At 38.9% G+C, this 26,847-nt stretch overlaps 2 protein-coding genes and 1 pseudogene across 2 annotated transcripts; 1 reads left to right on the top strand and 2 right to left on the bottom strand.

Annotated features, from left to right (window-relative positions):
* Positions 1–789: 789 nt before the first annotated feature.
* Positions 790–1,731, bottom strand: LOC107540493 (olfactory receptor 52E5). The gene has a single exon (XM_016217265.2). The coding sequence runs from the start codon at positions 1,729–1,731 to the stop codon at positions 790–792; it is 942 nt and encodes a 313-aa protein (XP_016072751.2).
* An 8,860-nt stretch (positions 1,732–10,591) lies between these two features.
* On the bottom strand, positions 10,592–11,445 carry LOC107540469 (olfactory receptor 52E4-like; annotated as a pseudogene).
* A 5,617-nt stretch (positions 11,446–17,062) lies between these two features.
* Positions 17,063–25,014, top strand: LOC107540486 (olfactory receptor 52E8). Its single transcript, XM_016217257.2, has 2 exons — positions 17,063–17,085; positions 24,105–25,014. Exons 1-2 carry the CDS (start codon positions 17,063–17,065, stop codon positions 25,012–25,014), a joined length of 933 nt encoding a protein of 310 aa, XP_016072743.2.
* Positions 25,015–26,847: the final 1,833 nt, after the last annotated feature.

The raw sequence follows: 26,847 nt of genomic DNA, 5'->3' as shown, positions 1-26,847 counted from the left end.
AACTTTAGCTCCATTTGAGCTGTGAGTCTCTAAGGAGCCCCAAGCACTGGGATAATCTGGAGCTGGAGACCTCACTTCATACCTGTGAATGCACTAGAACTGGATCTGGTAAACTAAATCTACATATGCTGGAAGTAACCACCACACTAGAAGTACATTTGTTTATTTCCAAATCTTTTAATGGTTTACAAGATGCAAAGATTTTCACAACAGTTTTTTTGAGTTCACAGTGCCAAGTTAATATTGCTTTATAGCATTTTATTGGCAGGGATACTGAAGCTGAAGGGGTTCTAAGTGAAATTCTCAGGTAAATGTTCTAGTCAAGGCCAAAGCCTGAATTTGAACCTGGATCTTTGGACTCCTATTTAATTTCTTTGACCACTGTATCCTGCTTGGTTTTCACAAAATCCCACATCATTTTGAAAGCATGAACTCCAGCTTCTGACATGTGAATGAAGAGAACCTCTACGTGAAAGGAAATTATTTGAAGCAGTTATTTTAAGGCACAACTTTTTGGAAACCTTTTTCTCCCTTTAAACACTTTGTATTATCAATGGAGTTCAAGTGTGAGATATTTTTTTGTACTTTTCTTGTGGCAAAGTAGAGGGATTGTTTTGGAATTTTTGAGCTATGCCTTGCAAAGGGTATACAAATTATGAGGAATGGGGGAAATGTCATGTGATTGGCTTGTGTGGGAATGCCAGAGAGTTTAATAAAAATGTTTCAGTATTCTGTTTTGATCTCATTGTTTTAATGAACTATTGTGGAAGATGCTCCTGGGACAAAATGTCAGTAACATTTAGGGTTAAACATCCGTAGTACACGCTCTCTTATCTGTTTTGTTCTGACCCCATAGATTACAGGATTAAGAGCAGGGGGAATAATCACGTACAGATTGGCCAGAAGTATGTGGACGTAATGAGGGATGTTGTGACCAAAGCGATGTGCCATGAAGGAGAAGAGGGCGGGCAGGTAGAAAGCTAACATGACACAGGCATGGGAGCCACAGGTGCTGAGAGCCTTGAGCCGGGCATCCCAGGATGGGAGGCGAAAGACTGCTCGGAGGATTTGAACATAGGAAAATCCAATCACAGAAAGGTCAATGTATCCCACTGAGAAAGCAGTCAAGCCATAGATAACATTGACCCTAATACTGGCACAAGCTAATTTTGCTAAGCCCATGTGTTCACAATAGGTGTGGGGAATAATCCGCACACCACAGAAAGGCAACCTCAGGATGAGAAATATGAAAGGAGTCACAAACACTAGAGTCCTGACTATAATGACTATGCCTAGGATGGCTATCACTTTATTGGTGAGGATCATGCTATATCTCAGGGGGTTGCAGATGGCAATATAGCGATCTATGGCCATGACTGTCAGCACCACAGACTCCAGGCCAGTGCATATATGGATAGTGTACATTTGTGTGATGCAAGCACCAAATACAATGTCTCTGAGATTGAACCAGAAGATGCCCAGCATCTTGGGAATTGTGGCTGTGGACAGGCCAAGATCAGTGCAGGCCAACATGGCCAGGAAATAAAACATGGGTTGGTGGAGGCTGCGTTCAGTCTGGATCACAAAGAGGATAGTACTGTTCCCCAGGAGGGCTATTAGATACACTGCAAAGAAGGGGAAGCCGATCCAGATGTGCACATCTTCCAGCCCTGGAATGCCCATCAGAAGGAAGGAAGGAGGGTGGAACTGGGTATTGTTGGGATGCAGCATATCGGTGCAAACTGGTTATAGACAAATTTCTTGCAGAAGTTTTCTTGCTTCCAGTGAGGTAACCTAACCTCCTTCATAGCATGTTGCCTGTTTTCTGGAGAAACAGAAAAGCCATCCTTTAATTCCATAATACAGCAGAAGAGACCTAGAGAGGGAATAGGAGGCACTGTTAATATTATACTCTCACTTCAAAGTATTTGCTTCACCTACATAGAAAACCATGCAGAAAATACTCAAATGCAATAATTCTGCACTTCTCATGTCTTCCCTTCAGTCTCTAAGGAAAACTCATATATTGCATTAAATTCTCAAACATCTGTTGTTAATTATACTTGTTAAATAGGATGTTAAGCATAAACAAGTGGTGTGTGTGTGTGTGTGCGTGTGTGTGTGTGTGTCTGTGTGTTTGTGTGTAAAATATTACTGGACTGAGACTGAGGTGGAGACTGTGACTCAGCTGGTCTGATGGTTGAAGGGAATGATACAATCCAGCAAAGCATGAAAAATTTAAAAAATTCTATGTGGGAGAGAACCCAGTAAAAGTGAAGGATTGAATAGCTGGTGTTTGGATCTGAGCTAAGAAATGGAATTGAGATCTTTAGACACATTGGGAGACTATTATATAATTTCAGCAAAACAGTGGCCTCTCTTCGAACTACAAAGTCTTATGTTATATGTTCATGGGGAATGCTTTCCTGAGGAAGTGCTAACTCAATTGATAGCTGAAGGATGAGAATCCACTAAGAAGTGGAAGAAGGAATTGACAGAAAATATTTCTAATTAATAGGAACAGGGAGTGCAAAGACTGGGTGCAAAGTAGGCACTCACGAAGCCCTGTGGTAAATTTTAAGTGGTTTTATCTTTATCCTAGAAACAATGGGAGGAAACTGTGGGACTTTAAGCTGTAGTGTAGCATGATCAAATTTGCATTCCAAAAATATCACTCTGGCCCAGCCGGGCGTGGCTCAGCAGTTGAGCATTGACCTAGGATCCAGATGATCGGGGTTCGATTCCCGGTCAGGGCGTATGCCCGGGTTGCGGGCTGGATCCCCAGTCGGGGGCGTGCAGGAGGCAGCTGATCAATGACTCTCTCATCATTGATGTTTCTCTCTCTCTCTCCCTCTCCTTTCCTCTCTCTGAAATCAATAAAGATATATTTAAAAAAAAACACACCAAACCCCCAAAATATCACTCTGCGCTGTAAAAAGTATATTAAAGGCAGGAGGTGCATTTGTAGTCAGATCATTTAGGTTATCACAGGTATGCAGGTTGAAGACAATGTTATCTTGTACCATGCTGTTAGTGACTGATTGGAGCAGGTCAACTTTCTAAGTTTTTAATAGTATTAATCTTCAGAAAAACCTACCAAATCTATTTTTCTACTCTGTCACAACTACTGAGTTAATTAAGATGTGTATAACCTTTTATCTTAATGTTTTCTATAATTCTTTTCTCTTCATCAGTGGCCCTCAACATTTTTTCTTTTGTAAACATGTGACTGACCAATACAGGGTGGGGCAAAAGTAGGTTTCCAGTTGTGAGTATGCAAAACAGAGTTTATTCTTGTATTATTATTTATTAATTATTGTATTATTTTCCATTTCAACAAATTTAAACCTGCTTTTGCCCCACCCTGTATAATCCCACTAATAAAATGTGATTGAGAAACAGTGATTCCACCCTACGAAAAAGGGGCAGAAGGCTCTGTGCAGAACTAGGGAACAAGGACTGAGGGTTTATACCTAGTTTGAGAAGTCCTTGTAGTGGCACTTAGGGTGGGCAGGGGACTGGAGGTTATTAACATAGTCGGATTTTTTATATTATTCCTGCAATAAAAGGTTAACTTTATGTATCAAGGTCTTAAAATCATATAGATTTTTACATGTTCTAGTAACTGCTCCCAATGACTTAAGTTTTCCTTCTTCTATATTTAGAATCACCTGCAAACCTACCACCACGACCACTCCCTGCCCTCATCTGTTATTTTATAGAAGTTTCCAGTTATTGATCTTTAATTCATTTGACCCATATTTATAGATTGCTTACTATCTGCGAAGTACTGCTCTAAATGCAGGCAAGCAGCACGGATTGAGTCAAAGCCCCCAACCTTATGAAGTCTAAAGTCTAGTCATATGCCAGTAGTTTTCTTGTTAGCCTCACACAAGGTTTCCACTGTCATAGTAATTATTTAATCTTTTTAACAGTCTTTGTAGGGAAACTTTTAAAAAACTGCTTTGATATTCTAATTATATTACAAATTCAGATTGCTCCTGGACAATAAGCTTATTGTCATTGGCAAAATGTATTGTCCATCTAGGGCATTGCCTCTGTGGCCACCACTATCATTACTGTGACCACTGTTGATGTAGTCATCTTCACCTTTTGTCTGTTTAATAATTTTTTTCTGTTTAATAAACACTTCCATGTATATTTCCTAAGTTTACTTTCACCATAGGTCTCTGAGGCTCTCTCTTCCTCTCCCTTTCTGAACCTCTCTCTTCCCTTTCAGACTCTCAATTCCTGGGATAAACCGAGCTTCTCCCAGGGACTGGCTTCCATCCTTTGCAGCAGAAATGGATAAGCTCTTTACCCAGGTTGCCAAGTTTCCCATCTCTCCACCCTCTGTGTCCCATTTCTAAATATACTTTACCTTCTCCCACTAGGATGCTGGTGCCTAGTGTGAGAAGTTCTCCTCTGAGGTGACAAATCCAGGGGAAGTAGGGAAGAAAAGACCTCATTTGTGCCAGCTGATGGGGGTTGCCATGGTTATTTCTCCTCGTGTTTGCAAACAACACTCTTTGTTCATATGTTTGTATCTGTATGTTCCTGGGTTTGTTGACACCTGTTTATTTAACACAGTGAATGCTGTGCTGTGCCCTTCCATGTTAGCAAATGACATATGGCTATGAATCCAGTTATTGTCAACACAACTCCAGTCTTTCTCTTTTGCTACATTGCTTGGAGACGGCCCTATCTGAAGACTCTGGCTGAGTCACAGAGCTCCATCACCCCCAAGAATCACTTTAGTTACTCTCACTGTGAACCTTCTTCCAGCATAATTAGGAGCTGACTCACTTACCTCTGCTCAGCATCTGAGAAATCGTTTGTGAAGAACTGGATGCCACAGACTGCAACCTGCAAGCAACTGAGTTCTTAACAGAGCCAAGGAGTTATACTGAACTCTAGTCTAGTCTCCTGGGAAGGGCCCACACACAGCGGGTTGTGCCCCTGGCCTTGGAGTAATGGGACAGAAAATTTCCATATCCCTGAAGATCAAGTTCTGTGATTTCTGGTTAGAAATACCTTCTGGTTATAGATGATTTGGAATTTGCATCCCCCATGAGTAACCTCCCCAAATAGGTCCCAGGAACCCAGTCAGTCAGAGGCACAATGGCCAACACTTTAAACCTCACTGTGGTACCAGGTGAACAGTTTACTTTGGAAAGACAGGCAGTGAACACAGGGCAATAGCCCTGTAGGAAAAACAGTATATCCTCAAAGTCAGCTCAGAAATATATGCACATTTAGTAAATACCAGAGCCAGAATTCTAATGCAGGTTTCCAAACCCTGAGCTATATCTGTTTTAAGAACTACATTTGATAATTTTTTTAATGAGAATATAGTGCTTTGAACACTATGTATAATATTAATAGAAACACGAAAATAAATATATATTTACACAAAGGAAAACAGCTTATCATACATACTAAGAACATGTCCTTTTTGTCCACCTATTTCTCCTGTGATTTTGGCCAATTTAGAGAAAGAAACACTGAGTTGAGAGAGATACATCAATCGGTTGCTCCCTTATGAACTCTGACCAGGAACCCTCAACTTGAGTATGTGCCCTGACTGGGAATCAAACCCATGTCTTTTAGCATATGGGACGATGCTCCAACCAATTGAGCCACCCTGGCCAAGGCTAACTTGCCATTCTAAGCCTTGATTTTTCTCACAGGCAAAATGAGAAAAATTATATTGACTTGTGGGATTGTGTCAATGATATAATAGGATTTATATACATTTAGAAAGTGCTCAGCAATTGTTTATTGTAAATTAATAAATAAACACTGGCTATTATTATAATAATTGTATGGCATTACCTCTGAAGTCAACATTATTGGGTCAGATAACTTAAATTTATTTATTTATTTTTAAAATTTATCTTTATTGTTGAAAGTACTTCAGATATCCCCGTTTTTCTCCATTGATCCCCTCCACCCCGCAAACATCCCCCTCTCCCCACAGGCCTTCACCACAGTATTGTCTGTGTCCACGGGTTATGCATATATGCATACAAGTTCTTTGATTAATCTCTCCCCACCCCCCCCTTCCCACTGAGATTCATCAGTTTGTTCCATGTTTCCATGTCCCAGGATCTATTTGTTCCTCAGTCTGTTTTGTTTATTAGATTTCACACATGAGTGAGATCATGTAAAACTGAATCAGAAAGAATCAGAAAACGTGAATAGGCTAATAATAACTGATGAAATTGAGGCAGTAATAAAAAAAACTCCCAGCAAACAAAAGCCCTGGTCCAGGTGGCTTCATAGGGAGCTCTTTAATTCTTTAAGTTGTAGGGTTAGATAGTTTACTAAAAAGTTTTCTTGTTTTTTGAGGTAGGCCTGCAGTGCTATGAACTCCCCTCTTAGGACTGCTTTTGTTCTGTCCCATAGATTTTGGGTTGTTGTGTGTTCATTTTCATTTGTTTCTGGGAAGTTTTTGATTTCTTTCTTGAATTTATTGGTAACCCATTCATTGTTTAATAATATGCTACTTAGCCTCCATGTATTTGAATGTTTTTGAGTGTTTTTACTGTAGTTGACTTACAACTTCGTGTCCTGTGATCTGAAGTGCTTGATATGATTTCAATCTTCTTGAGCTTGTAGAGACTAGTTTTGTGTCCTAACATGTGGTCTGTCTTTGAGAATGACCCATGTGCACTTGAGAGGAATGTATATTTTGCATATTTGGGGTAAATGTTCTGTAAATATCAGTTAAATTCATGTGATCTAGTGTGCCATTTAGTCACTGTTTCTGTGTTGACTTTTTGTCTGGAAGATCTATCTAGTGAAGTCAGTAGGGTGTTAAAGTCCATGACTATTACTGTATTGTTGTTGACTTCTCCCTTAAAGTGCTTAAGGTTATTATTGATAGGTCCTCATTTATTGCCATTTTAATTCTTTATTCCTATGTTTCTCTCTCTATTTCTTATTATTACAGCAGTCCCTTTAACATTTCCTGTAATGCTGGTTTGCTGGGGATAAATTCCTTTAGCTTTTTTTTTTTTAATCTGGGAACTGCTTTATTTCAACATCTATTTTGAATGATAGCCTGTAGAGCTTCTGATGAGAGGTCAGCTGATACCTTATGGGAGCTCCTTTGTAAGTAACAGGTTGCTTTTCTTTTGCTGCCTTTATTATTCTCTCTTTGTTTTGAATTTTTTGCATTTTAATTATGATGTGTCTGGGCGTGGGCCTCTTTGGATTCTTCTTGCTTGGGACTCCCTGTGCCTCCTGAATTTGTATGACTTTTTCCTTTACCAGGTTAGGGAAGTTTTCTGCCATTATTTCTTCAAACAGATTCTCTAACTCTTGCTTACTTTTGAACTCCTCTGGCACAGCTATGATGTAAATATTGTTATGTTTCATATTTTCCCACAGCTCCCTTAGACTATCCTCCCTTTTTAATTGTTTTTTCTTTATAGATCTTTGATTGATTTTTTTCTACTGTCTTCTAATTCACTGATCTAATTCTCAGCTTCCTCTAACCTGCTGTTTTATTTCTTCCAATGTATTCTTTATTTCTGTTATGTTATTCTTAATTTCCTTCATAGTTTCCACATCTCTTTTCATGCTGTTGAGCATCCTTACAATCAGTATTCTGAGCTCTGTATCTGATAGATTGCTTATCTCCATTTCATTTAGCTCTTTTTCTGGAGACTTCTCTTGTTCTTTCATTTGAGGTTTGTTTTTTTGTCTCCCCATTTTGACTGCCTATTTGAGTTTGTTTCTATGTGTTAGGTAGGCCAGCTAGGACTCACAGTTTTTTGGAATGTCTCTGGTGCAGGCCAATGTCAGATGCTGTTTGTGACTGGCCTTGAGTACCCTGTTTGGAGCTATCAACAACCCACAGCTTGAGGTCCCCTCCTTTGGGGCTGAGTGCATTTGGGCAAGACCAAGATGCATACTAAAGTCTGCTTTTCCAAGGCCCGAGTCCAGAAGCAGATCAGGCAAAGACTCAAAGGGCTCTGAAGTCTGCCTCTGCCTGCAGGCTGATTAATCTGATTCTCTTAATGAGTCTCAGTCTGTGGAAATACCACAGGGTGAGGTGGCTGATTGTTATCAGTCTCTTTATGAGCCTCAGGCTTTGGAAACTCCTCGGGGTAGGGGAGAGGTTTTACTGCAGGGTGGTCAATTGCTCCCCCTCAGGCAAAAGCTGCTTGGAAGGTAAATGTCTGCCTCTGCAGTATGGGGGAATGACTCAGGACAAGAATTCAGAGGAGTGCCCTCTGATCTCTACTACCCTAGATTCTCCTCACACAGCTCCAATCCACTCTGCCCTCCCTCTGCTGGAGCCCAAGGTGAGTGGCTGTACGTGAAACTTTGTATGTTGGCTTTTTAAGAGGGTGCCTGCATTTCCAGCCATCTCTCCCTGGCACATAGAAACCCTGCTGCTTTTCACATCCAGTTGTTATGTGGGCACCTATCTCAGTTCTTGTGTCCTCTTGGCTAGGAAGCCCAGCCTTGGGTTTAGTCCCAGAGTTTTCACTGGGAACCCCCACATCTGAGATTTCCCTCTGGACCTTCAGCTGCTGCCTGTGAAGGCCAGCCAGCCCTCTCATGCCTCTACACTTCCTACCAGTCTCTATGGTCTCCACTTTTCCTCCTTGGTTATGAGGTTGCTCTCCAACTCATCTTCAGTTGCAGTTGATTATTCAGGATGTTTTTTCTATATTTTAGATGTAATTATAGTTTGGTTCTGGGAGAATGTCAGAGTAGCTTCCACTCAGTCCGCCGACACCTTTAATCCTCTCCAGATAACTTAAATTTAAATCTCCTTCCTGTGGTTCAATAGCTGAGTGATGTTGAATACACACCTTAACTTCTCGGAGGCTCATGTTACCTCTAGAGATTCACAAGGGTAATGAAAATGACAATTCACACTTCATATGTTTTTTTCTCCAAATTAACTGAGATAATGCATTTAATTAAAATAGCAGCATTTGAAAATAGATCCAAGCTATTATTAAAATGGATATCATCTTTATTATTTATTTGAAACAGATTTGTTTTTTGTGTGTGGATTTTGAATAGAAACACTCTAGTTACTTTTTAGTTCACTAGATTGCTCATATAAACAACTCTTTTTAAAATATATGTTTTTATTGATTTCAGAAAGAGGGAGAAGGTTAGAGAGATAGAAACACCAATGATGAGAGAGAATCATTGATTGGCTGCCTCCTGCACACCTCTCACTGGGGACAGAGCCTGCAACCTGGGCATGCGCACTGATTGGGAATTGAACCAGGATTGAACTGTGATCTCCTGGATCCTGGATTGATGCTCCACCACTGAACCACTCTAGCCAGGCTAAAGGACTCTTATTTATTCAAGAAATGTATTTAGCTTCACCACTAGATGTCAGTAATGCTCATATGACAAGCAAACATCCCTTGATTCAACCTACATTTACCAAGCTTCTGCCATGAGTTAGACAACACACTAATTAGGTGCTCAATGAATATAAGCTAAATCAATACCTATTTTCTGTAGAGTCTTCTGTTTAAACTTAATTGTACTTTATATAAAAATATACCATACGTAATATATGATGTGTACACAAGCACTTGTGTACATACATATGTGTGTGTACATACGCATTATATATAATTTTACTGGTGTTATTGTTTACCTTTGTCATAGGCAGTTTTATCTTTGAACTCCAATTTCTCAAAGGCTTTAAACTACACTCAAATATATCTCAAAGTAGCTAATTTTGTAGTTATTGGGAAAGACTAATACAGACTTCGCAGAAGGTTTAAAAATGGCTACTAAGTTCTGAAACCACAATCAACATTATTAGTCATCAGGGAAATGAAAATTAATACTAGAATGAGATACTGGTTGTTATGCACTAGAGGTGCTAAAACCTGGAATAAAAAGTTTTGTGAGGTCACTGACCATTTGACTAAAAAAATGTATTACAAAACTCATGGACCTATGTGATAAATAATAATTTATTAATGAAGATTTAGGATAATGGGTAGAAAAGAATTAATTACATATTTGATTGTTTTCCAATCACTGTACATAAAGATTCTTTCTAGTGTTCAGGCATTTTTTCTTTTCTGTTTAGTTTCATAAACATGTTTATGTTTTTTATTGTCAAATTATCCTGCTACAATAGAAGCTACTAATACTGTTGTTACTTATATTGCCATGGCTTTTCAGAACAATATAGGTCATCTTGCCTCTAGCATTTCCAAATTCCATGTATTATTAGGTCACTATTCCTTCAGGGTCTAAACTGACCGAGAGAATCCATATGGAGAAAGGGGGAGAGTTTGCACCCTTTCCCACCAGTCATTCTAGTCCCAAAACACTGCTGCCTGTAGAATATCTTTCTTTTCCATTTGTCCAGTTACGTGGGGGGTGGGTGAGTAGAGTAGGCGGCAAAGGTAGTTTGGCTTTATCTGTCAACCCTAAACCACTTTCAATAAAAATGAAAAATTTGGCTATTGTTATTCAATATAATAGAAAATTTAAGACAGAGCTCAGATTAAATATGGGTAGTATGTGAATATATTTTCCCAATCTTTACACAGGACTATTATTTATGTTCAAATATCTTTACAACTCACTCTCGGATCTGCTTGGTCCTGACTCCATAGATGACTGGATTAAAGGCAGGTGGGACAACCGCATATACATTAGCGAAAAGAATGTGGATATAATGGGGAATGTTCTGACCAAAGCAGTGTGTCATAAAAGAAAAAAAATGCTGGTGTGTAAAAGCACAGCATAACACAGACATGTGAACCACAGGTATGGAGAGCCTTTAGTCGGGCTTCCTGAGAGGGAAGGCAGAAAACAGCTTAAAGGATAAGTACATAAGAAGAGGCAATCAGGATCACATCTACAATGATATTAGAATCACCATTAGCCCGTAAGTAATGTTGACCTTGATAGATGAACAGGCCAACTTGACAAGACCTATGTGCTCACAGTATATATAAAGGATGATGTAATGTCACAGAAGGGCAGCCTCAGAATGAGAAACACAAATGGAGTCACAAGGAGTAAATTTCTTCCAACAACAACAGAGACTAAGATACTGACGGTTTTATTGGTGAGGATCATTGTGTAATGGAGAGGCTTGCAGATGGTAACAAAGTGGTCATAAGTCATGGCAACCAGTAGAACTGTCCTCATGCCTGCAAACATGTGGATAAAGACCATCTGAGCTAGGCAATTCCCAAAGCTGATTTCTTGGAGGTTGAACCAGAAGATGCCCAGCATTTTGGGGATGGTGGATGTAGAGAGACCCTGGTCAATCATAGAACACATGGCCAGGAAGCAGAACATGGGCTGGTGGAGACTGTGTTCAGTCTTGATCACAGAGAAAAGGGTGATGTTCCCCACACGGGTGATCAGGTACACAATACAGAGAAAGAAAGTGGGATGGAACTGTGTATCATTGATAGAAGGCATTCTCTTAGCAAGTGTCAATGAATTCCTGTTAAGGAGTAGGATCTCACTTTCTTTAAGATCTTTTCAAGGTCCTGGAAAGATGTGAAAGCCTCTAATCAGTACACTGGAGACAATGGCAGAAGCAATTAATTTATAAACATTAGAGATTCTCTTTTTTCCAGAGAATAATTGACCAGCTTTCTCAATGCACGTTATTGTTTTAAGCTTCATTGTAGGCAACATTGTCCATGGCTTTATTTTTTGTACTATCTGAGATATTTGAAGGGACTGAGGATATTTCAAAAAGGAGGGTATACTTTCATTTTCTGGCATTTCCTTTCATTCCTTTTCCACGTGGCCACTTTGTTACTTTTGGGAAATTACTATACTCAGTGGTTCTTAAAGTGCAGTAAGGTGTTAAAGAATCCTAAATCTAAATGAGAATATTCCATTTATACCATTGTTTATGTTTTGATATAATATAAATGTAGGGATTTGCCTCATGGATCTGAGACATTCATGTGACATAAGGGAGTTTACTCTTTTTAATGCTTTCTAATCTTATGGGATGGCTTGGTTTTTAATCCCATATCTTCAGACTTCTGTTTATTCTGAGATTCCCTGATGTTCTTACAGCAAATCACCCTTGGCTTATCAGCTAAATTATGTCCATCTTTATTACAACATATAACACCAATTAACATACAAAAATCACACCCGTGTCCTAAATTTTTGTTTACCTTCAGGTACGAATGATCAAATATCTCCCAAATTTAAGTGACACTGAAATTAAAATTTTGTGAATGAATCTTCTCCAATCCCTGAAAGTAATAAAGAAAATTATTTTAATTTTTGTGAGTCCCTAGGATGTTGTACAACTCTGCAGCATCTAACATGACAGGATTTCATTTATGGATTTATCTATTGTCTAACAGAAATGTTGCTGTTGGGGGACAAAGAACCAGGGGATATTTATTTTAATATCCCAGTACTGCCATCTGAACGTATGGTGCCCCATTTTTAAGAATTTAGCTGTTGAATAGAATCAGGATTTGTATAAGTGTGTGTTCATTTATGTGTGTGTGTGTGTGTGTGTGTATGACAGAGAGAGAGGAGGAAGAAGAGAGAGAGAAAAGAGAAATTCTGCATATTACTTGTCGGTATATCACTGTGCTCACCTGCTGAGGTCTGTTCCAAACCCATATGCTCTGTGTGTTTTTAAGAAGGGAATGGGGAGCTACTGTCCCTTCTATTCTCATTTACTTCTCTTCTTTGTAGTATCTCATCTACCCTGCCCATGCATCCTGACCTTTCTAGTATTTCTTCTCCCAGTCCTCACTTAGAGTAATATCACAACGTAAGCCCAGGTGCTTAAAAATGGTGACCAGAGACCCTTCAAGCTTCTGGGTCCCAAGTTTGTCATGTTACACGGAGAACATCTTTATAGTGAAGTGAGAGTATCCCTAAGTCTAGGCATGTTTCCAAATCCCCAAGCTTAGCCTTCAGAGTTCTCTGGGCATAAACATGGGATCACGGGTCATTAAGTTCATCTAACTCTTTGTTCCTCCCTAGTGCATCTGCAGAAAAACGTCACCATACCAGATATAACTGTGCAGCTCGGGAGAGATGTCTCATGAGCTATTAGGAAGGGAAATATCCTGAAGGGAAAGAGACCTGTATGGGGGATGATATTGATTCTCTCCTCTTCAGAAGCCATACAAGTTTTAAGTCCATCCTATGAAACTTCAAAGTGTGACTTCTTAGGAAGCTGTCCTTAGCAACTCTTTTGCTTTGTTTATTATAAATAAGTAAATCCTGATGCAGTTGAGCATCGTTACAACTATAGTTTCAAAAGATGAAGACCCCTGAAATGGACACATTAGACTCTGGGGCAGCAACTCCATTTTTTGAGTGTTTATACCTGTAGATAATAGTATCATTTTTCTTCCAACCCAGCAAGATTATCCTTTCCAATCTATAATTAATGATAAACAGATAGTGTCTTTGGAGGAGCGCTTTCCTGTGTTCTAGCTCTTCTGGCAGAAGGTGAAGAAAACTCCACATTCTCGTGAGAAAACAATCCAGGTAGAGCTCAAGGTCTAGAGTTTTCTTAGTCTCCCTTCCTGCATGATGATGGAGACCTGTTAGTATCAGGACATGCAATAGATCATGGTTTTCCTGAGTATAGACAGAAAAAGACTGAGGGACAATTGAATACATTAGACAATCAATTTTTAAACATTTATTTTTGATTATAGTTGACATACAATATTATATTAGTTTCATGTGTATGACATAGTGATTCACCATTTATATACCTTATGAAGTGATCATTACAATAAGTCTAGTAATCATCTGTCACCATACATAGTTATTACAATATTATTGACTGTATTATGCTGTAAATCACATCCCCATGACTTATTTTATAACTGAAAATTTATACTTCATCTCCTTTTCTTTTCTAGTTTTTATTTTTTATCTTCTAAGTTCAGACAATTTTGAGTTGTTATGAGAGAGAAGATAATGTTGTCTAAAGTCCAAAAAAAAAAAACTCTGGTTCCATCTGATATGTTCTCATTTTCATTATTTCTTTTTGATTAATGAGAAGTTTACTCCCTAGTCTCTAGTCAGTCCCTCATGGTGGACATCCTCCCCACCGTATCAGCATTTATCTTTGCAAATCAAGTCTGACACATCTCTTAAATTCCTTCCTATGACCTCCATTTCTCCATTGCATACAACAGATTTTATATAATAAAGTACAAACACCATTGTCAAAGTCTTGGAAGTGGATAAGGGGGTGATGGCATAAATGGGGGACATTTGTAATGACGTCAACAATAAAAAACCCTTTAAAATTTTAATTCTATTCATGACTCTTTAAAACATTACCCTGTATTTGATGATCAAAAGCTCTACTTCTGAAATAACTACTGCTCATTTCCACTTTCCTTCAACTCTGCCTCAGTTACCATGTCCTCCGTGATGGTATTCTGTATGAATCAGCTAGATCTGACATCTATGACTCTTGTATTTTCATATCAGTGTGTACTGCGATCATAACATGCACATTTTTTCCCTTTGGTTTAGTGTTTCTGCCTTTCTCATTTTTTTCTCAGTTTTTTATTTTGGTAGAATACACGTAACATACAATTTACTATCTTAACCATTTTTAAGGGTACAGTTAGTTCAGTAGTATTAAGTACATTAATATTGTTATGCATCTGTAACCACCATCCATCTCCAGAACTTTTTTATTTTTTGAAAACTGAAACTCTATACCCATTTAACTCCCCATTTATATAAACAGCAACATTTTCTATTCTGATAAAATATGCATAACATAAAAGTTACCATTTTAACTATTTTAAAGTTTACAATTCAATGGCATTTAGTACATTCACAATATTGTGCAACTATCACCAGTATCTAGTTTCATAATATTTTCATCACTCCAAAAGGAAATCCAGTACTCATTAAGCAGTGACTCCTCATTCTCCCTGGAGACCACTAACCTGATTTCAGCCTCTATGAATTTATTCTGAATATTTCATATAAATGTAATCACATATATGTGGCCTTTTGCCCTTAGCTTCTTTCACTTAGCATAATGTTTTTTAGTTGTATTCTTGTTATAGCATATATCAGTACTTCATTTCTTTTTATGGCCAATCAATATTTTATTGTCAGGATAGATCATTTTTGTTTATATGTCAGTTGGTGGACATTTGGGTTGTTTCCATACTTTGGCTATTGTCAATAGTGCTGCTGTGAACATCCCTGTAAAATATGTGTTTGAATATCTGTTTTCATTTCCTTTAGGTATATACACCAAGAAGCAGAATTTTTGGATCACATGGTAATTCTATACTTAACTTTTTGAAGAAGTGTTTTCCACAGTGGCTGCATCAATTTACATTTCCACCAGCAATATATGAGGGCCCCCATTTCTCCACAACCTCTCTAACACTGTTTATTTTTTATTATTTTCAATTAAAACCATCTTAGTGGGTGCCAAATAGCATCTAATTGACTTTTGACTTACATTTCTCCAATAACTAATGATCTTAAGTGTCCCATCCTTCCATGGGCATTACAGCCTTTTGTACATCTTTAAAGAAATATCTATTCAATTCTTTGTTCATTTTTTGAGATGTCTGTCTTTACTTTGTTAAACTATAATATTTCTTTATTTTGGTGACTATAATCAGACATATAATTTTCAAATTGTCTCCCATTCTCTGTCTTAACACTCTCTTGATAGTGTCACTTGATTCACAAAAGTTTTTAATTCTGATAGAGTTCAATTTATGTATTTTTCTTTTATTGCTTTACTTTTGTTGTCCAATATAAGAAATCATTGCCAAATTTGAAGCCATGAAGACTTACCCCTATGTTTTATTCTGAGTTTCATTTTTTCGGTGATTTTATTTAGGTCTTTGATCCATTTTGAGTTATTTTTTGTATGTGCTATGAATTAAGGCTCCAATTTTATTCTTTTTATGTGGCTATACAATTGTCCCAGCACCATTTTAAGGATATTATTCTTTTCCCCATTAAAAGGTCATGGCACCCTTGTAAAAAATCAACTGACTATGATTGTGAGCCTATGAGGAGGTAGGGCAAGGGAGGAAGAACAAGATGGGGCGCAGGTAACCGGGGCACCCGCCGCCTCCCGCAACCGAATCAGAATTACAACTAAAACACAGAACCACCGTCACTCGGAGCCTCCTGAGATCTACCTGAACAGAAGCCCTTCAACGGGAGAGCTGAAGAAGCGCCGAGACCGGGAGGAGGGGCGGAGACGCGGGCGGGTCGGGCTGAATCACAGAGACGCGGCCACAGGCCCACACCCGGCGCCGCGGTTGAAGCCCGGGAGGGAATCTCGGCGGCAGAGGTTTCCCGGAGGAGGGAGGGGGGAGGAAAGAGGAGGCAGGGCTCCCAGCCCCACATCCGGCTCCCTGCCCAGGGCTCCAGGCCGGGAAGAGACGTCCCCACAACTCCGGGCTGTGAAACCAGCGGGGACTGTGGCTGAGGGTCGCGGAGGCTGCGGGAGCCCCAGCAGCTCCTCTTAAAGGGCCCGGCACGGACTCACTCAGACGCTCCCTCTGAGCCCAGCGCCGGGCAGCAGCCGGAAAGGACCTGGGACACTCGGGGAGGAACTAACCTGCCTAAAATTGGGGCAAGAGGTGGAGGGGCGGCTTTATCTCACACAGAAGAGCAGGAAGGCGCCATATTTGAATCGCCAGCACCAGACTCCCACCTTTGGCCCCGCCCCGTGACTCCCAGAGGCCTGGCCCGTCCCCACCTGCAGCTCATCCGGGCCATTGCCAGGGGCTTTTCTGTGCAAGTAGCTTCTCGAGCCTCATGCTTAGGACTTTCCTAAAATCTCTCAAACAAGCAGCAGCGGACCCCATACGGCTTGATAAGTGGCCCCAGGCCTGGCACTAGCGGCAGCTGCACTGGCTCATAGCTTGGCCTCTCCTGGGCACCTCCAAGCCCAGCACAAGGAGCAGCCAACTACGGTTTGCTGTGTGGCTCAGGCTGGGTGGCCCTGGGCAAGGCACTGGCAGAGGCTGACTTTGCACCTCTAGGGAGACCCCAGAGACAGTGCACCTGGTGGTCAGACTCGACCATGCTGGATTACAACCCTACCACATCCACCAGTGACACTCAAGGGGCGCACTTGGTGAACACCAAAGCTCCACTGAAGTAAATCCTGCTCCATAGGGGTGTCTCCAGCACAGCAGCTCTTTGGTTGTAGTTGCAGCTGGTCCACACAGCTGATTGGCCTGGGGGTCAGTTCCTCCCAGGGACGCCAACAGCAACCAAGGCTCAACTACAACAGGACAGTGCACACAGCCCACACAGGGGAGCATCTAGAAGGCCCAGCTCAGGTGACTGGGGAGGCTGAGCCACGGGACCCTACAGGACACCTACTACACAAAGCCACTCTACAAATTCCAGGAGACATAGCAGCTCTACCTAATGCATAGAAACAAACACCTGGAAGCAGCCAAAATGCGGACGCAAAGAAACATGTCACAAAGGAAAGAACAGAAGAAATCTCCAGAAGAGGAACTAAACGAAATAGAACCAAGCAAGCTACTAGATACAGAGTTCAGAATTACGGTTATAAGGATGCTCAAGGATATTAGTAAGACTATTAAGAAAACAAGTGAGACCATTGGTGACATAATAAAGTACGTCAGAAATGAAGGCTACACGAACTGAAATGAAGAATAATTTACAGAGAATGAAGAGTAGAGTAGAGGATGCTGAGAATCAAATCAGCAATTTGGAACATGAGGAAACAAAACACATCCAATCAGAAGAGCAAAAAGAAAAAAGAATCCAGAAATATGAAGATAGTATAAGGAGACTCTGGGACAACTTCAAGAGGCCCAACATTCGTATTATCTCTTCCCAGAAGGGGAAGAGATAGAGCAAGAAATTGAAAGCCTATTTGAAATAATTATAGAAAACTTCCCCTACCTGGGGAAAGAAATAGACTTCCAAGTCCAGGAAGCACAGAGGGTTCCAAACAAAAGGAACCCAAAGAGGCCCACACCAAGACACATCATAATTAAAATGCCAAAGGTTAAAGACAAAGAGAGAATCTTAAAAGCAGCAAGAGAAAAGCAGTTACCTACAAGGGAGCACCCATACAACTGTCAGCTGATTGCTCAACAGAAACTTTGCAGGCCAGAAGGGAGTGGCAGGAAATATTCAAAGTGATGAAAAACATGGAACTGCAACCAAGGTTACTCTATCCAGCAAAGCGATCATTCAGAATTGAAGGTCAGATAAAGAGCATCTCAGACAAGGAAAAGCTAAAGGAGTTCATCACCACCAGACCAGCACTATAGGAAATGTTGAAGGGTCTTCTTTAAGAAGAAGCTAATGAACAAAAGAATCTGACAAACTAAGTGGATCCAGAGACATTGACACATGCAATAGATGGTCATATCCCAGAGGGAAGGGAAAGAGGGGTGGAGGGTGGGAAGAGATTAACCAAAGAAGTTATATGCATATATGCTTAACCCATGGACACAATCAATAATGAGGTGAAAGCCTGGGGAGGGGGTGGGAGTGAGGTGGAGGGGGTCAATTGGGGGGAAAAATAGGACACCTATAATACTTTCAACAATAAAGATAAATGAATTTAAAAAAATCAATTGACCATAAACATGTGTATTGATATCTCAAGCCACAATCTTACCCCATTCAGCTGAAAGTTTATTGTTATGCCTGTACACCTTTTTTGAACACTGTTGCTTTGTAATAAGTTTTGAAATAAGGAAATGCTAGTCTTTCAACTTTGTTTTTCAGTTTCAAGATTGTCTTGGTTATCCAGGGCCTCTTGTTAATTCCATATGAATTTTCAAATCAGCTTTTCCCTTTTTGCAGAAAAGGAAATTGGAATTTTGATAAGGACTGCATTTGAGTATATAGGTCACTTTGGAAAGTGTTGCCAATAGCATTAAGTCTTCTAACCCATGAACATAGAATGGCTTTCCATTTATTTAAACCTTTTAAAAATTCCTTCAGCAATGTTTTGTAGCTTTTAATGTACACATTTTGCACTTCCTTGGTTAATTTTATTCCCAAATATTTTATTATTTTTGATGCAGTTGTAAATAAAATTGTTTTCTCAATTTCCTTTTCAGATTGATTATTGCTAGTATAGAGAAATACAACTAATTTCTATATGTTGATCTTATATTGTGTAATAAACAATTTTATTGAAGTTGTTTATTAGCTCTAATAGATTTTTTGTGGCTTCTTTATAATTTTCTATGAATAAGTATGTGCCGTCCACAAACAGAGATAGTTTACTTTTTCTTTACTAATTTGAATGACTTTTTCTTGCCTAATTGCTCTGGCTAGAACTTCCAATACAATGTTAAATAGCAAAGTGAGAGCAGACATCTTTACCTGTCTGTGATCTTAGGAAGAAAGTTTTCAGTCTTACCACTGAATATGATATGAGCTGTAGTTTTTAATCCATAAATGCCCTTAATCATGTTATAGAAGTTTTCTTATATTCCTAGTTTGTTGAGTATTTTATCCTAAAGTGGTGCTAGATTTTGTCAATCAGTTTTTTTTGTTTGTTTGTTTATCATCATGTGTGTTTTCCCCTTCATTTTATTAATGTTGTATAATGCATCCATTGATTCTCTTATCTTGAACAAATCTTGTTTCCTGGGATAAATCACACTTGGTCATGGTGTATATTCTTTTTAATATGTTATTGGATTTGGTTTGCTAGTATTTTGTTGAGAATTTTTGTGTATATTCATAGGTATACTTTTTTCTTATTAAAAATATGTACATTCTGCAACATAAAAACAACCTCAACTGTGTGTGTGTGAAATGACTTTTTGAATTAACCATGTTTTCTAGTAGAATGAGCCACATTCTGTATTTTAATATTATTACCTCAAAGTCAGCCAGAGGTGACAGATTAGGGATTTCTCAGGTCTTCACTGGGCCCATGCATAGTCATTTACATGTGTGGCTTTCTAGTTTAGGAATATTTCCGAGCTTTGAAATACTCTCTGTAGTCAAATCATTCCCCAATTTTGCCTTTAAGTTTTTTGGTCAGTCTCTTGTTAGCTCCAACTCTTATCCAGCTTCAAGAAGCTGCGGTGTTAAACAATTTCTATCGATTGTTTTGACTAATAGCCCAGGGAAAAGGCTGTTCACAGTGAGTGAGTTTAGAGTCAGGTCAAATAAAGATGCACCCTGTGAGAGGGAATTTCCTGAGAGCCTCCAGGTAGGTTAAATAATGACAGTTCTCTGGGACCGTATCTTTAAGTTCCCATCCCAGGGGAAGAGGGGTTGTAAGAAAAATATAAGCACCTTTTATTCAACATAATAAATTACATGACCCGAGAAAATGCGAGGGAGCTTTCTAGAGACTTAGAAACCAAGGTAAGTAACATTATAAAAAATAGCAAAGGGGTATATTCTTATACAAATACAGTAGGGAGAGGTGGAAGAAACGTGAAAATAAGGAAAACAAGATGAAGAGAGAATGCACATGCCTAAGCTCCTGAAGCTACACTTTTACTTACATGTATTTATAGCTATGACCATGCATAATCTCACACACGAAACCAAAGAGTGAAAGCCAGTATGGAAGGAGATGAACCAATATATCCTCTATCAATGTAGGTATTGTTTCTGACACTGTGTGCAGGTGCACAAATGTGAATAGCAAAAGGGCAAGGACTAGTTTTCTCTATTTTCTACAACTGTGTTAGGTATAGTAAAGTAATTTAATAAATGCTTTGAATGATAAATTCATGAATAAGTGAATCATGAAGCATGACCCTGAGGGATAGACTTTTGTGGCTCAGTTGGTTGGAGCTTTGTCCTATACACCAAAAGGTGCTGGGTTCGATTCCCAGTCAGGGCACATACCCAGGTTGTGGGTTTGATCCCCAATCAGGGCTGGGCGGAGGTGGGGGGCAACTGATAGATGCTTCTTTCTTATGTCAATGTTTCCTTCTCTCTCTCCACCCCTTACTCTCTCTAAAAGCAACAAAAAAGAAGCAAAAACAAATACACGAAAAATACGACCTAGGGCTATGATGGTGAAGCATCTGATGGCAGGATGGCCACAAGACTGCAGATTAAGCAAGGATGAGAGGGAAAATATATATTATGTCTTCTCCTTATGATCTTCAGTTACTGGAAATGAGAATGTGGGTATTTGGCATGTAATAGAGGTTTGTGGAGGCTGGTGGAATAAGGTAGAGTAAGAAGATGGCACATTGAGGAAACGACTGCTGGATAGTTGGATATAATCCCATGCAACACTTAAGAGTTCGGAGGTCAAATGAGGGGCTGGGATTCAGTCTTAATTTTGGACCCAGCAGAGATGGGGAGATGTAGGAATATATGTTGAATTAACAGGTCAGTATACACTATAGAATGATTAGTGATGGTTGCTTCATAAATGTTCTCTCAGAAAGGAAGGAGGCCCCAATTTTCAAGCCCTCCTAGAAAATCCACAGAAATAAATGGGATGAGTTGATTTTCTTGGGATGTAGCCCTATTTTATTTAAAAAATTTCCACTGTATGAAGCCACAAGAGTGACCAGGACACTAGACAAGAGTCTGGTCATCAGTCTACTGAATTTCTGGATAAGGTCAATGAGAGTATGATGGAATCCCTTTTTATGTCTCTACTGGTTGCTGTGCTTTTATTTTCACTTTGTCCTTGCTCTCCACTCCATCTAGAATAAAATTTATTTTTGTCTTTGGCTGAAGGATTATTCTGTGAGTCTTAGCATTAGCTTAACCTCTTCCCTGGAAGTTTTCTCAACCCCCCTCTTCACCTACAACATCCTGTGCATCCTCTGACATAGCACAGGCAATAAAATTTTCAAATTTCATCTTTAGAATTTTATCTCCCTTATTATTCAGTCATCTTCTTGAGGGTATGTGACAAGTTTTATTCAAAATTATACTCAAATTACCAAATCAATGCTGGTACATAGAGGAATCACCTCTCCAGTTAACTTATATATTCTCCACTAATGAAAGGCAAAATACTATCTTTGATATTTTCACATTACAAAATTGAGAATTTTAGCTGTCTCCTCTCCAACCCTAGCAGTCCAAGTTTACACACACACACACACACACACACACACACACACACACACACAGAGGCATATACACAATATATATTTCCTGAGAGAATTTTCCAAGTTGCAAAATTATCTCTCCTTTTTGCTACTCTTGATAGGTTTCAAATGGGCCCAGTTAGAAAGTCATTTGCTTTGGCATGAGTTTAAAGTAGGATGTATTTACTTTCAGATGCATTTATCTCTGATGGAAGGCTCCCAACTCTGATTTCCCCCAATATCTAACTATTCTTAAATTTGAATCAAAGCTTTCTGCACAATCGCAAACATCATGTTCAATCACTTCCACATTTTCTTATGACTAGTTTTTCTTAAATAAATTATACAGAAACTAATTTCTCCCTGTTTGCTTCAAATGTTTAACTTACTATGAGTAAGCTCAGAATTTCCACATGTTCTGATGAGTGCTATAACACAAAATCACTTGATAATCCCTTCTCCTATGTTACTGTCAGGAAGACATCCATAAAGACATGAAGCTAAAATAGAATCTCGGTAGGAACTAAATTTTAGGATATCCTAAATGCTTCTGCCATTTCCCCATGAATAGAAGGTGAAGATGTACTTGAAAGTTGCCTAGCCCAGCATATTTAGTCTTCCTTCCCAGCCAGCTGACTTATATCTGGACAGTTTCTTTATTGGATGTGATTACTTATGCACTCTCTAAATGATAGGCTTGTCTAGATTAAAGTAATCTCTCAATTCATATTTCATCATAACTGCAAAATATTCTTTGTCAAGTATCTTCTTGTTTTTATCCATTTTCCTAAATCTGATGGGTAATTTTTTTCCAGAAACCATGACATGAACGAAGTTGTTTATTTTATAAAATATGACATTGAAATTGCTTGCTGTCCTGTCTCTTCTTAGTCAATACATCTATTTTTAAGCTTTTAAAGTTGAGAACTTTATGTGGCAGAATATTTTTTCAGGCATATGAATAAACAAAGATAAACTGTTTATTCTTCTGTGAGGACCAGACCATCTAGTATTCAGAGACACATATAAAAATGCACAAACACGTACACACACACATGCACACAGTAATCTGCACTCTACATTTTGGGGTTTTTAGGTTTCCTGATAGGGGAATAGTTCAGATTACTAATACCAGAGAAATCTTTTTGAACATTAAGCAAAAATATGTGGAATACTCTCAGATACACAGACTCTGGAATTTATTCTTTCCATTTTTTTTCTGGCTGTCTTCCAGAGTTTAAATTTCCATTATGTAGAGGATATTCTTCTGCCTTCTCTTCTTTATATCAGACTTTTTAAAAAAAATTAGGAAAAGTGGTAGCATGCCAGGCTGGTTTTATTCCTATGCCATATGATGCTCAGGAGAGGCAAGTAGAATATGAACAGTTTATTTAATCTCTCATCCTTTAAAATAAAAAATTTTTAAATCCTCACCTGAGGATATGTTTACTTATTTGAGAGAGAGAGAGAGAAACATCGATGTGAGAGAGAGACATGGATCAGTTGCCTCCCATTCGTGCCCCGACCAGGGACTGAAACTGCAACCTGTGATCTGACCAGGAATCGAACCCGTAATTTTTTTGTTGTATGGACGATGCCCCAACCAACTGAGCACCCAAAGAGGGCTCCTTTCCTTTTTTAAAGACTTGAAATATAACTGGCCCATCACATTAGGTAAGTTCAAAGCGTAGAACATGTTGATTTGATAAATTTCTATATCACACTATGATTCCCACCATAGTTTTAGCTATCATTTCTATCACATCACATAATTGTCATTTCTTTTTTTGTGATCAGAACATTTAAGGTTTAGTTCCTCAGCAGTTTTGAAGTTTATAACAGCGTTGGTGATGAAAATCATTAGTTAACCGCCTTTCTGAATAGGAACAAAAGGAGATTAAAATGTTCTTTAGTGTTTTTTCAGGAATCTGGACAAATAAATAAAAGGAGCAGGAATCACTAATGGGAAATCCATAGCTGTCTCTTATATGCACAGCAGCTAACAGTGGCAGAAAAGATGTCTATGCCTAATGACACCTGGTCCCATCCTTCTGCATTCCTTTTGCTGGGCATCCCAGGGCTGGAAAAAGTGCACGTCTGGATTGGATTCCCCTTTCTCTTTGTGTACCTTGTTGCGCTCTTGGGAAATGCTGCTCTCCTCTTTGTGATCCAGACTGAGCGCAGTCTCCATGAGCCCATGTACTACTTCCTGGCCATGTTGGACTCCATCGACCTGGGCCTCTCCACAGCCACCATCCCCAAAATGCTGGGGATTTTCTGGTTCAACCTCAGGAATATATCTTTCGAAAGCTGCCTTTCCCAGATGTTCTTCATCCACCTCTTCACTGTCATGGAGAGCATTGTGTTGGTGGCCATGGCCTTTGACCGCTACGTTGCCATCTGTAAACCCCTTCGGTATACCATGATCCTCACCAGCAAGGTTATCGGCATTATTGCAGGTATTTCCATTCTGCGGAGCCTGTACATGGTGGTCCCGCTGGTGTTTCTCCTCCTGAGGCTGCCCTTCTGTGAGCATCATGTCATCCCTCATACCTACTGCGAGCACATGGGCATTGCCCGTCTGGCCTGTGCCAGCATCAAAGTGAATATAATGTTTGGCCTTGGCAACATTTCTCTCTTATTATTGGATGTGCTCCTCATTATTTTCTCCTATGCGAGGATCCTCTATGCAGTCTTTTGCCTGCCTTCCTGGGAGGCCCGACTCAAAGCCCTCAACACCTGTGGGTCCCACATTGGTGTTATCTTAGCCTTTTTCACACCTGCCTTTTTCTCTTTCTTGACACACCGCTTTGGCCACAATATTCCCCTATATATCCACATTCTCTTAGCCAATCTATACGTGGTTGTTCCACCAGCCCTCAATCCTGTAATCTATGGGGTCAGAACCAAGCAGATTAGGGAACGAATTTTGAGAATTTTTTTTTAAAATATGGTAAAACATTGGTGGTTTTAGAATGTCTTATTGTTCATATTTTCTCTATATGCTCATTAGAGGGAGTTAAAAGGGAGGGAGGGAGCAAAGCAATAATTCTTTGAGTTTAAGGATAATAATGAATTTACTGATGATATTATAATTTTAAGGTTTTCATCTTTTACAAAGGCTTATATTTATATTGTTTGATAATCAAAATCACCTTATAATGTAGATACTATACTCACAAGTTTTCAGATGAAAATTTGATATTTAGGATTGTTATATGATTCATCTGAAAATCTAGCTGCTAGTGGGAGGTACATTATTAAATAGGATAGTTTTAAAATTGGACCACTTCCTGAATCACCAGAAGAAATATGAAAGTAGCAGAATAAAATTTGCTCAGGGATTGTAGAAAATTTTGGTGACAGGATTCCTGAAATAATAACAATGACTTATTTAACTCATTAGCATATACAGTTCTAAATAATTTATGATAACACATCTATTTGTGTTAACACATCTAATTTATGTTAACACATCTATTTCTTATGTGAATTCTATGATGTGGTTACACTTAACATTTGCATTTTTCATATGTGCGGACTGTGGATCAGTAAATTCTCCATAACAAATTATGATCAAGATTTTGGCTCCTGGCACCTAGAGAAAGAGAAAAAGGCATTCATTTAGAAATAAAAAAGAGAGCAGGAAACAATCATGCGTAATTATAAAAGATATATTCATTACATCAATATTAATGAAATTCTACATGTGTGAAGTTGTATGTGGCTGTTTGGTGAAAGGCAAACAAAAAGGCAGAATCCTATGTCATAAGAAACTTATGGTGGAAGAGTTAGGCTATTAAGGCTAAAAACATTATGCTATAGAATTGCATATTAAATTATATTTGGGAGGAACATTTTAGAAACTTTGTAATAATATTCAATAAATATTCCAAATACTGGGCCAATATGTCGAAGATAGCCATATAAAACTAGAAATATATTTGATTTCACTTTCTAAAATAATCTTATGGAAAATTATTGACCTAGTCCATAAATGAGGTTTTATTTGAAACTATATTCAAGAGAGTCTGCCAGAGTTATGTTATCTTTTTTACTTCGCTTAAAACTTCTTATTTTTTTATCAGTTTATGATCACGGAAATTCTACTGCCTTTAAAATCTTGTGGTTAAATCTAGCAACATATTGTAAATAGGACAGCATAGATATCAATATATCATATTTGCTTAAAGTATCCATAGGCTACAGTTTATTTTTCTATTTAGAAAATCTAATAGGCCAAAATCTAATAAACAGACATCAGAGAAATTAATTAAGGCAAGCTAGCCTGTATATTCAGACTCCTAACTCGAGATAAGGTAAGAAAGCTTCAGTCATCAAAACAGACAGAAAAGGAGCTTAGCTATCAGTACCTTCACAAACAAAAACAATATAACATTCAGATATAAGTAAATGTGAAAATTAATGACATTTTACAGCAACTCGAGTCTTTGGATAAAATAATCACAGTAAGAAAAAACTGAAGACTTTTGAGGACAAATATACAACTTTCAGATATGTGTTTTAGTAACCAAAGGATGAAAATTAAAAATATTTGTTGGGCCCAGTTGAGCGTGGCTCAGCTGTTGAGCATCGACCTAGGATCCAGGAGATCGGGGTTCGATTCCGGTCAGGGCACATGCCCGGGTTGCGGGCTCGATCCCTAGTTGGGGGCGTGTGGGAGGCAGTTGATCTAGGACTCTCTCATCATTGATGTTCCTATCTCTCTCTCTCCCTCTCCCTTCCTCTCTGAAATCAATAAAGATATATTTGAAAATAA

This window comes from Miniopterus natalensis, chromosome 11, assembly GCF_054644295.1.
Source record: "Miniopterus natalensis isolate mMinNat1 chromosome 11, mMinNat1.hap1, whole genome shotgun sequence".
NCBI classification, from domain to species: domain Eukaryota; kingdom Metazoa; phylum Chordata; class Mammalia; order Chiroptera; family Miniopteridae; genus Miniopterus; species Miniopterus natalensis.
Note: the sequence above shows the minus strand (reverse complement) of the source record. Positions and strands in the feature narration are given on the sequence as shown.

Coding starts and splice junctions, on each gene's coding strand:
- LOC107540493 (XM_016217265.2), bottom strand. CDS start 1,731: ATGCTGCATCCCAACAATACCCAGTTCCACCCTCCTTCCTTCCTTCTG.
- LOC107540486 (XM_016217257.2), top strand. CDS start 17,063: ATGCTGGATTACAACCCTACCAC. Junction 17,086..24,104: donor CTGGATTACAACCCTACCAC/ATCCACCAGTGA, acceptor GCCTAATGACAC/CTGGTCCCATCCTTCTGCAT.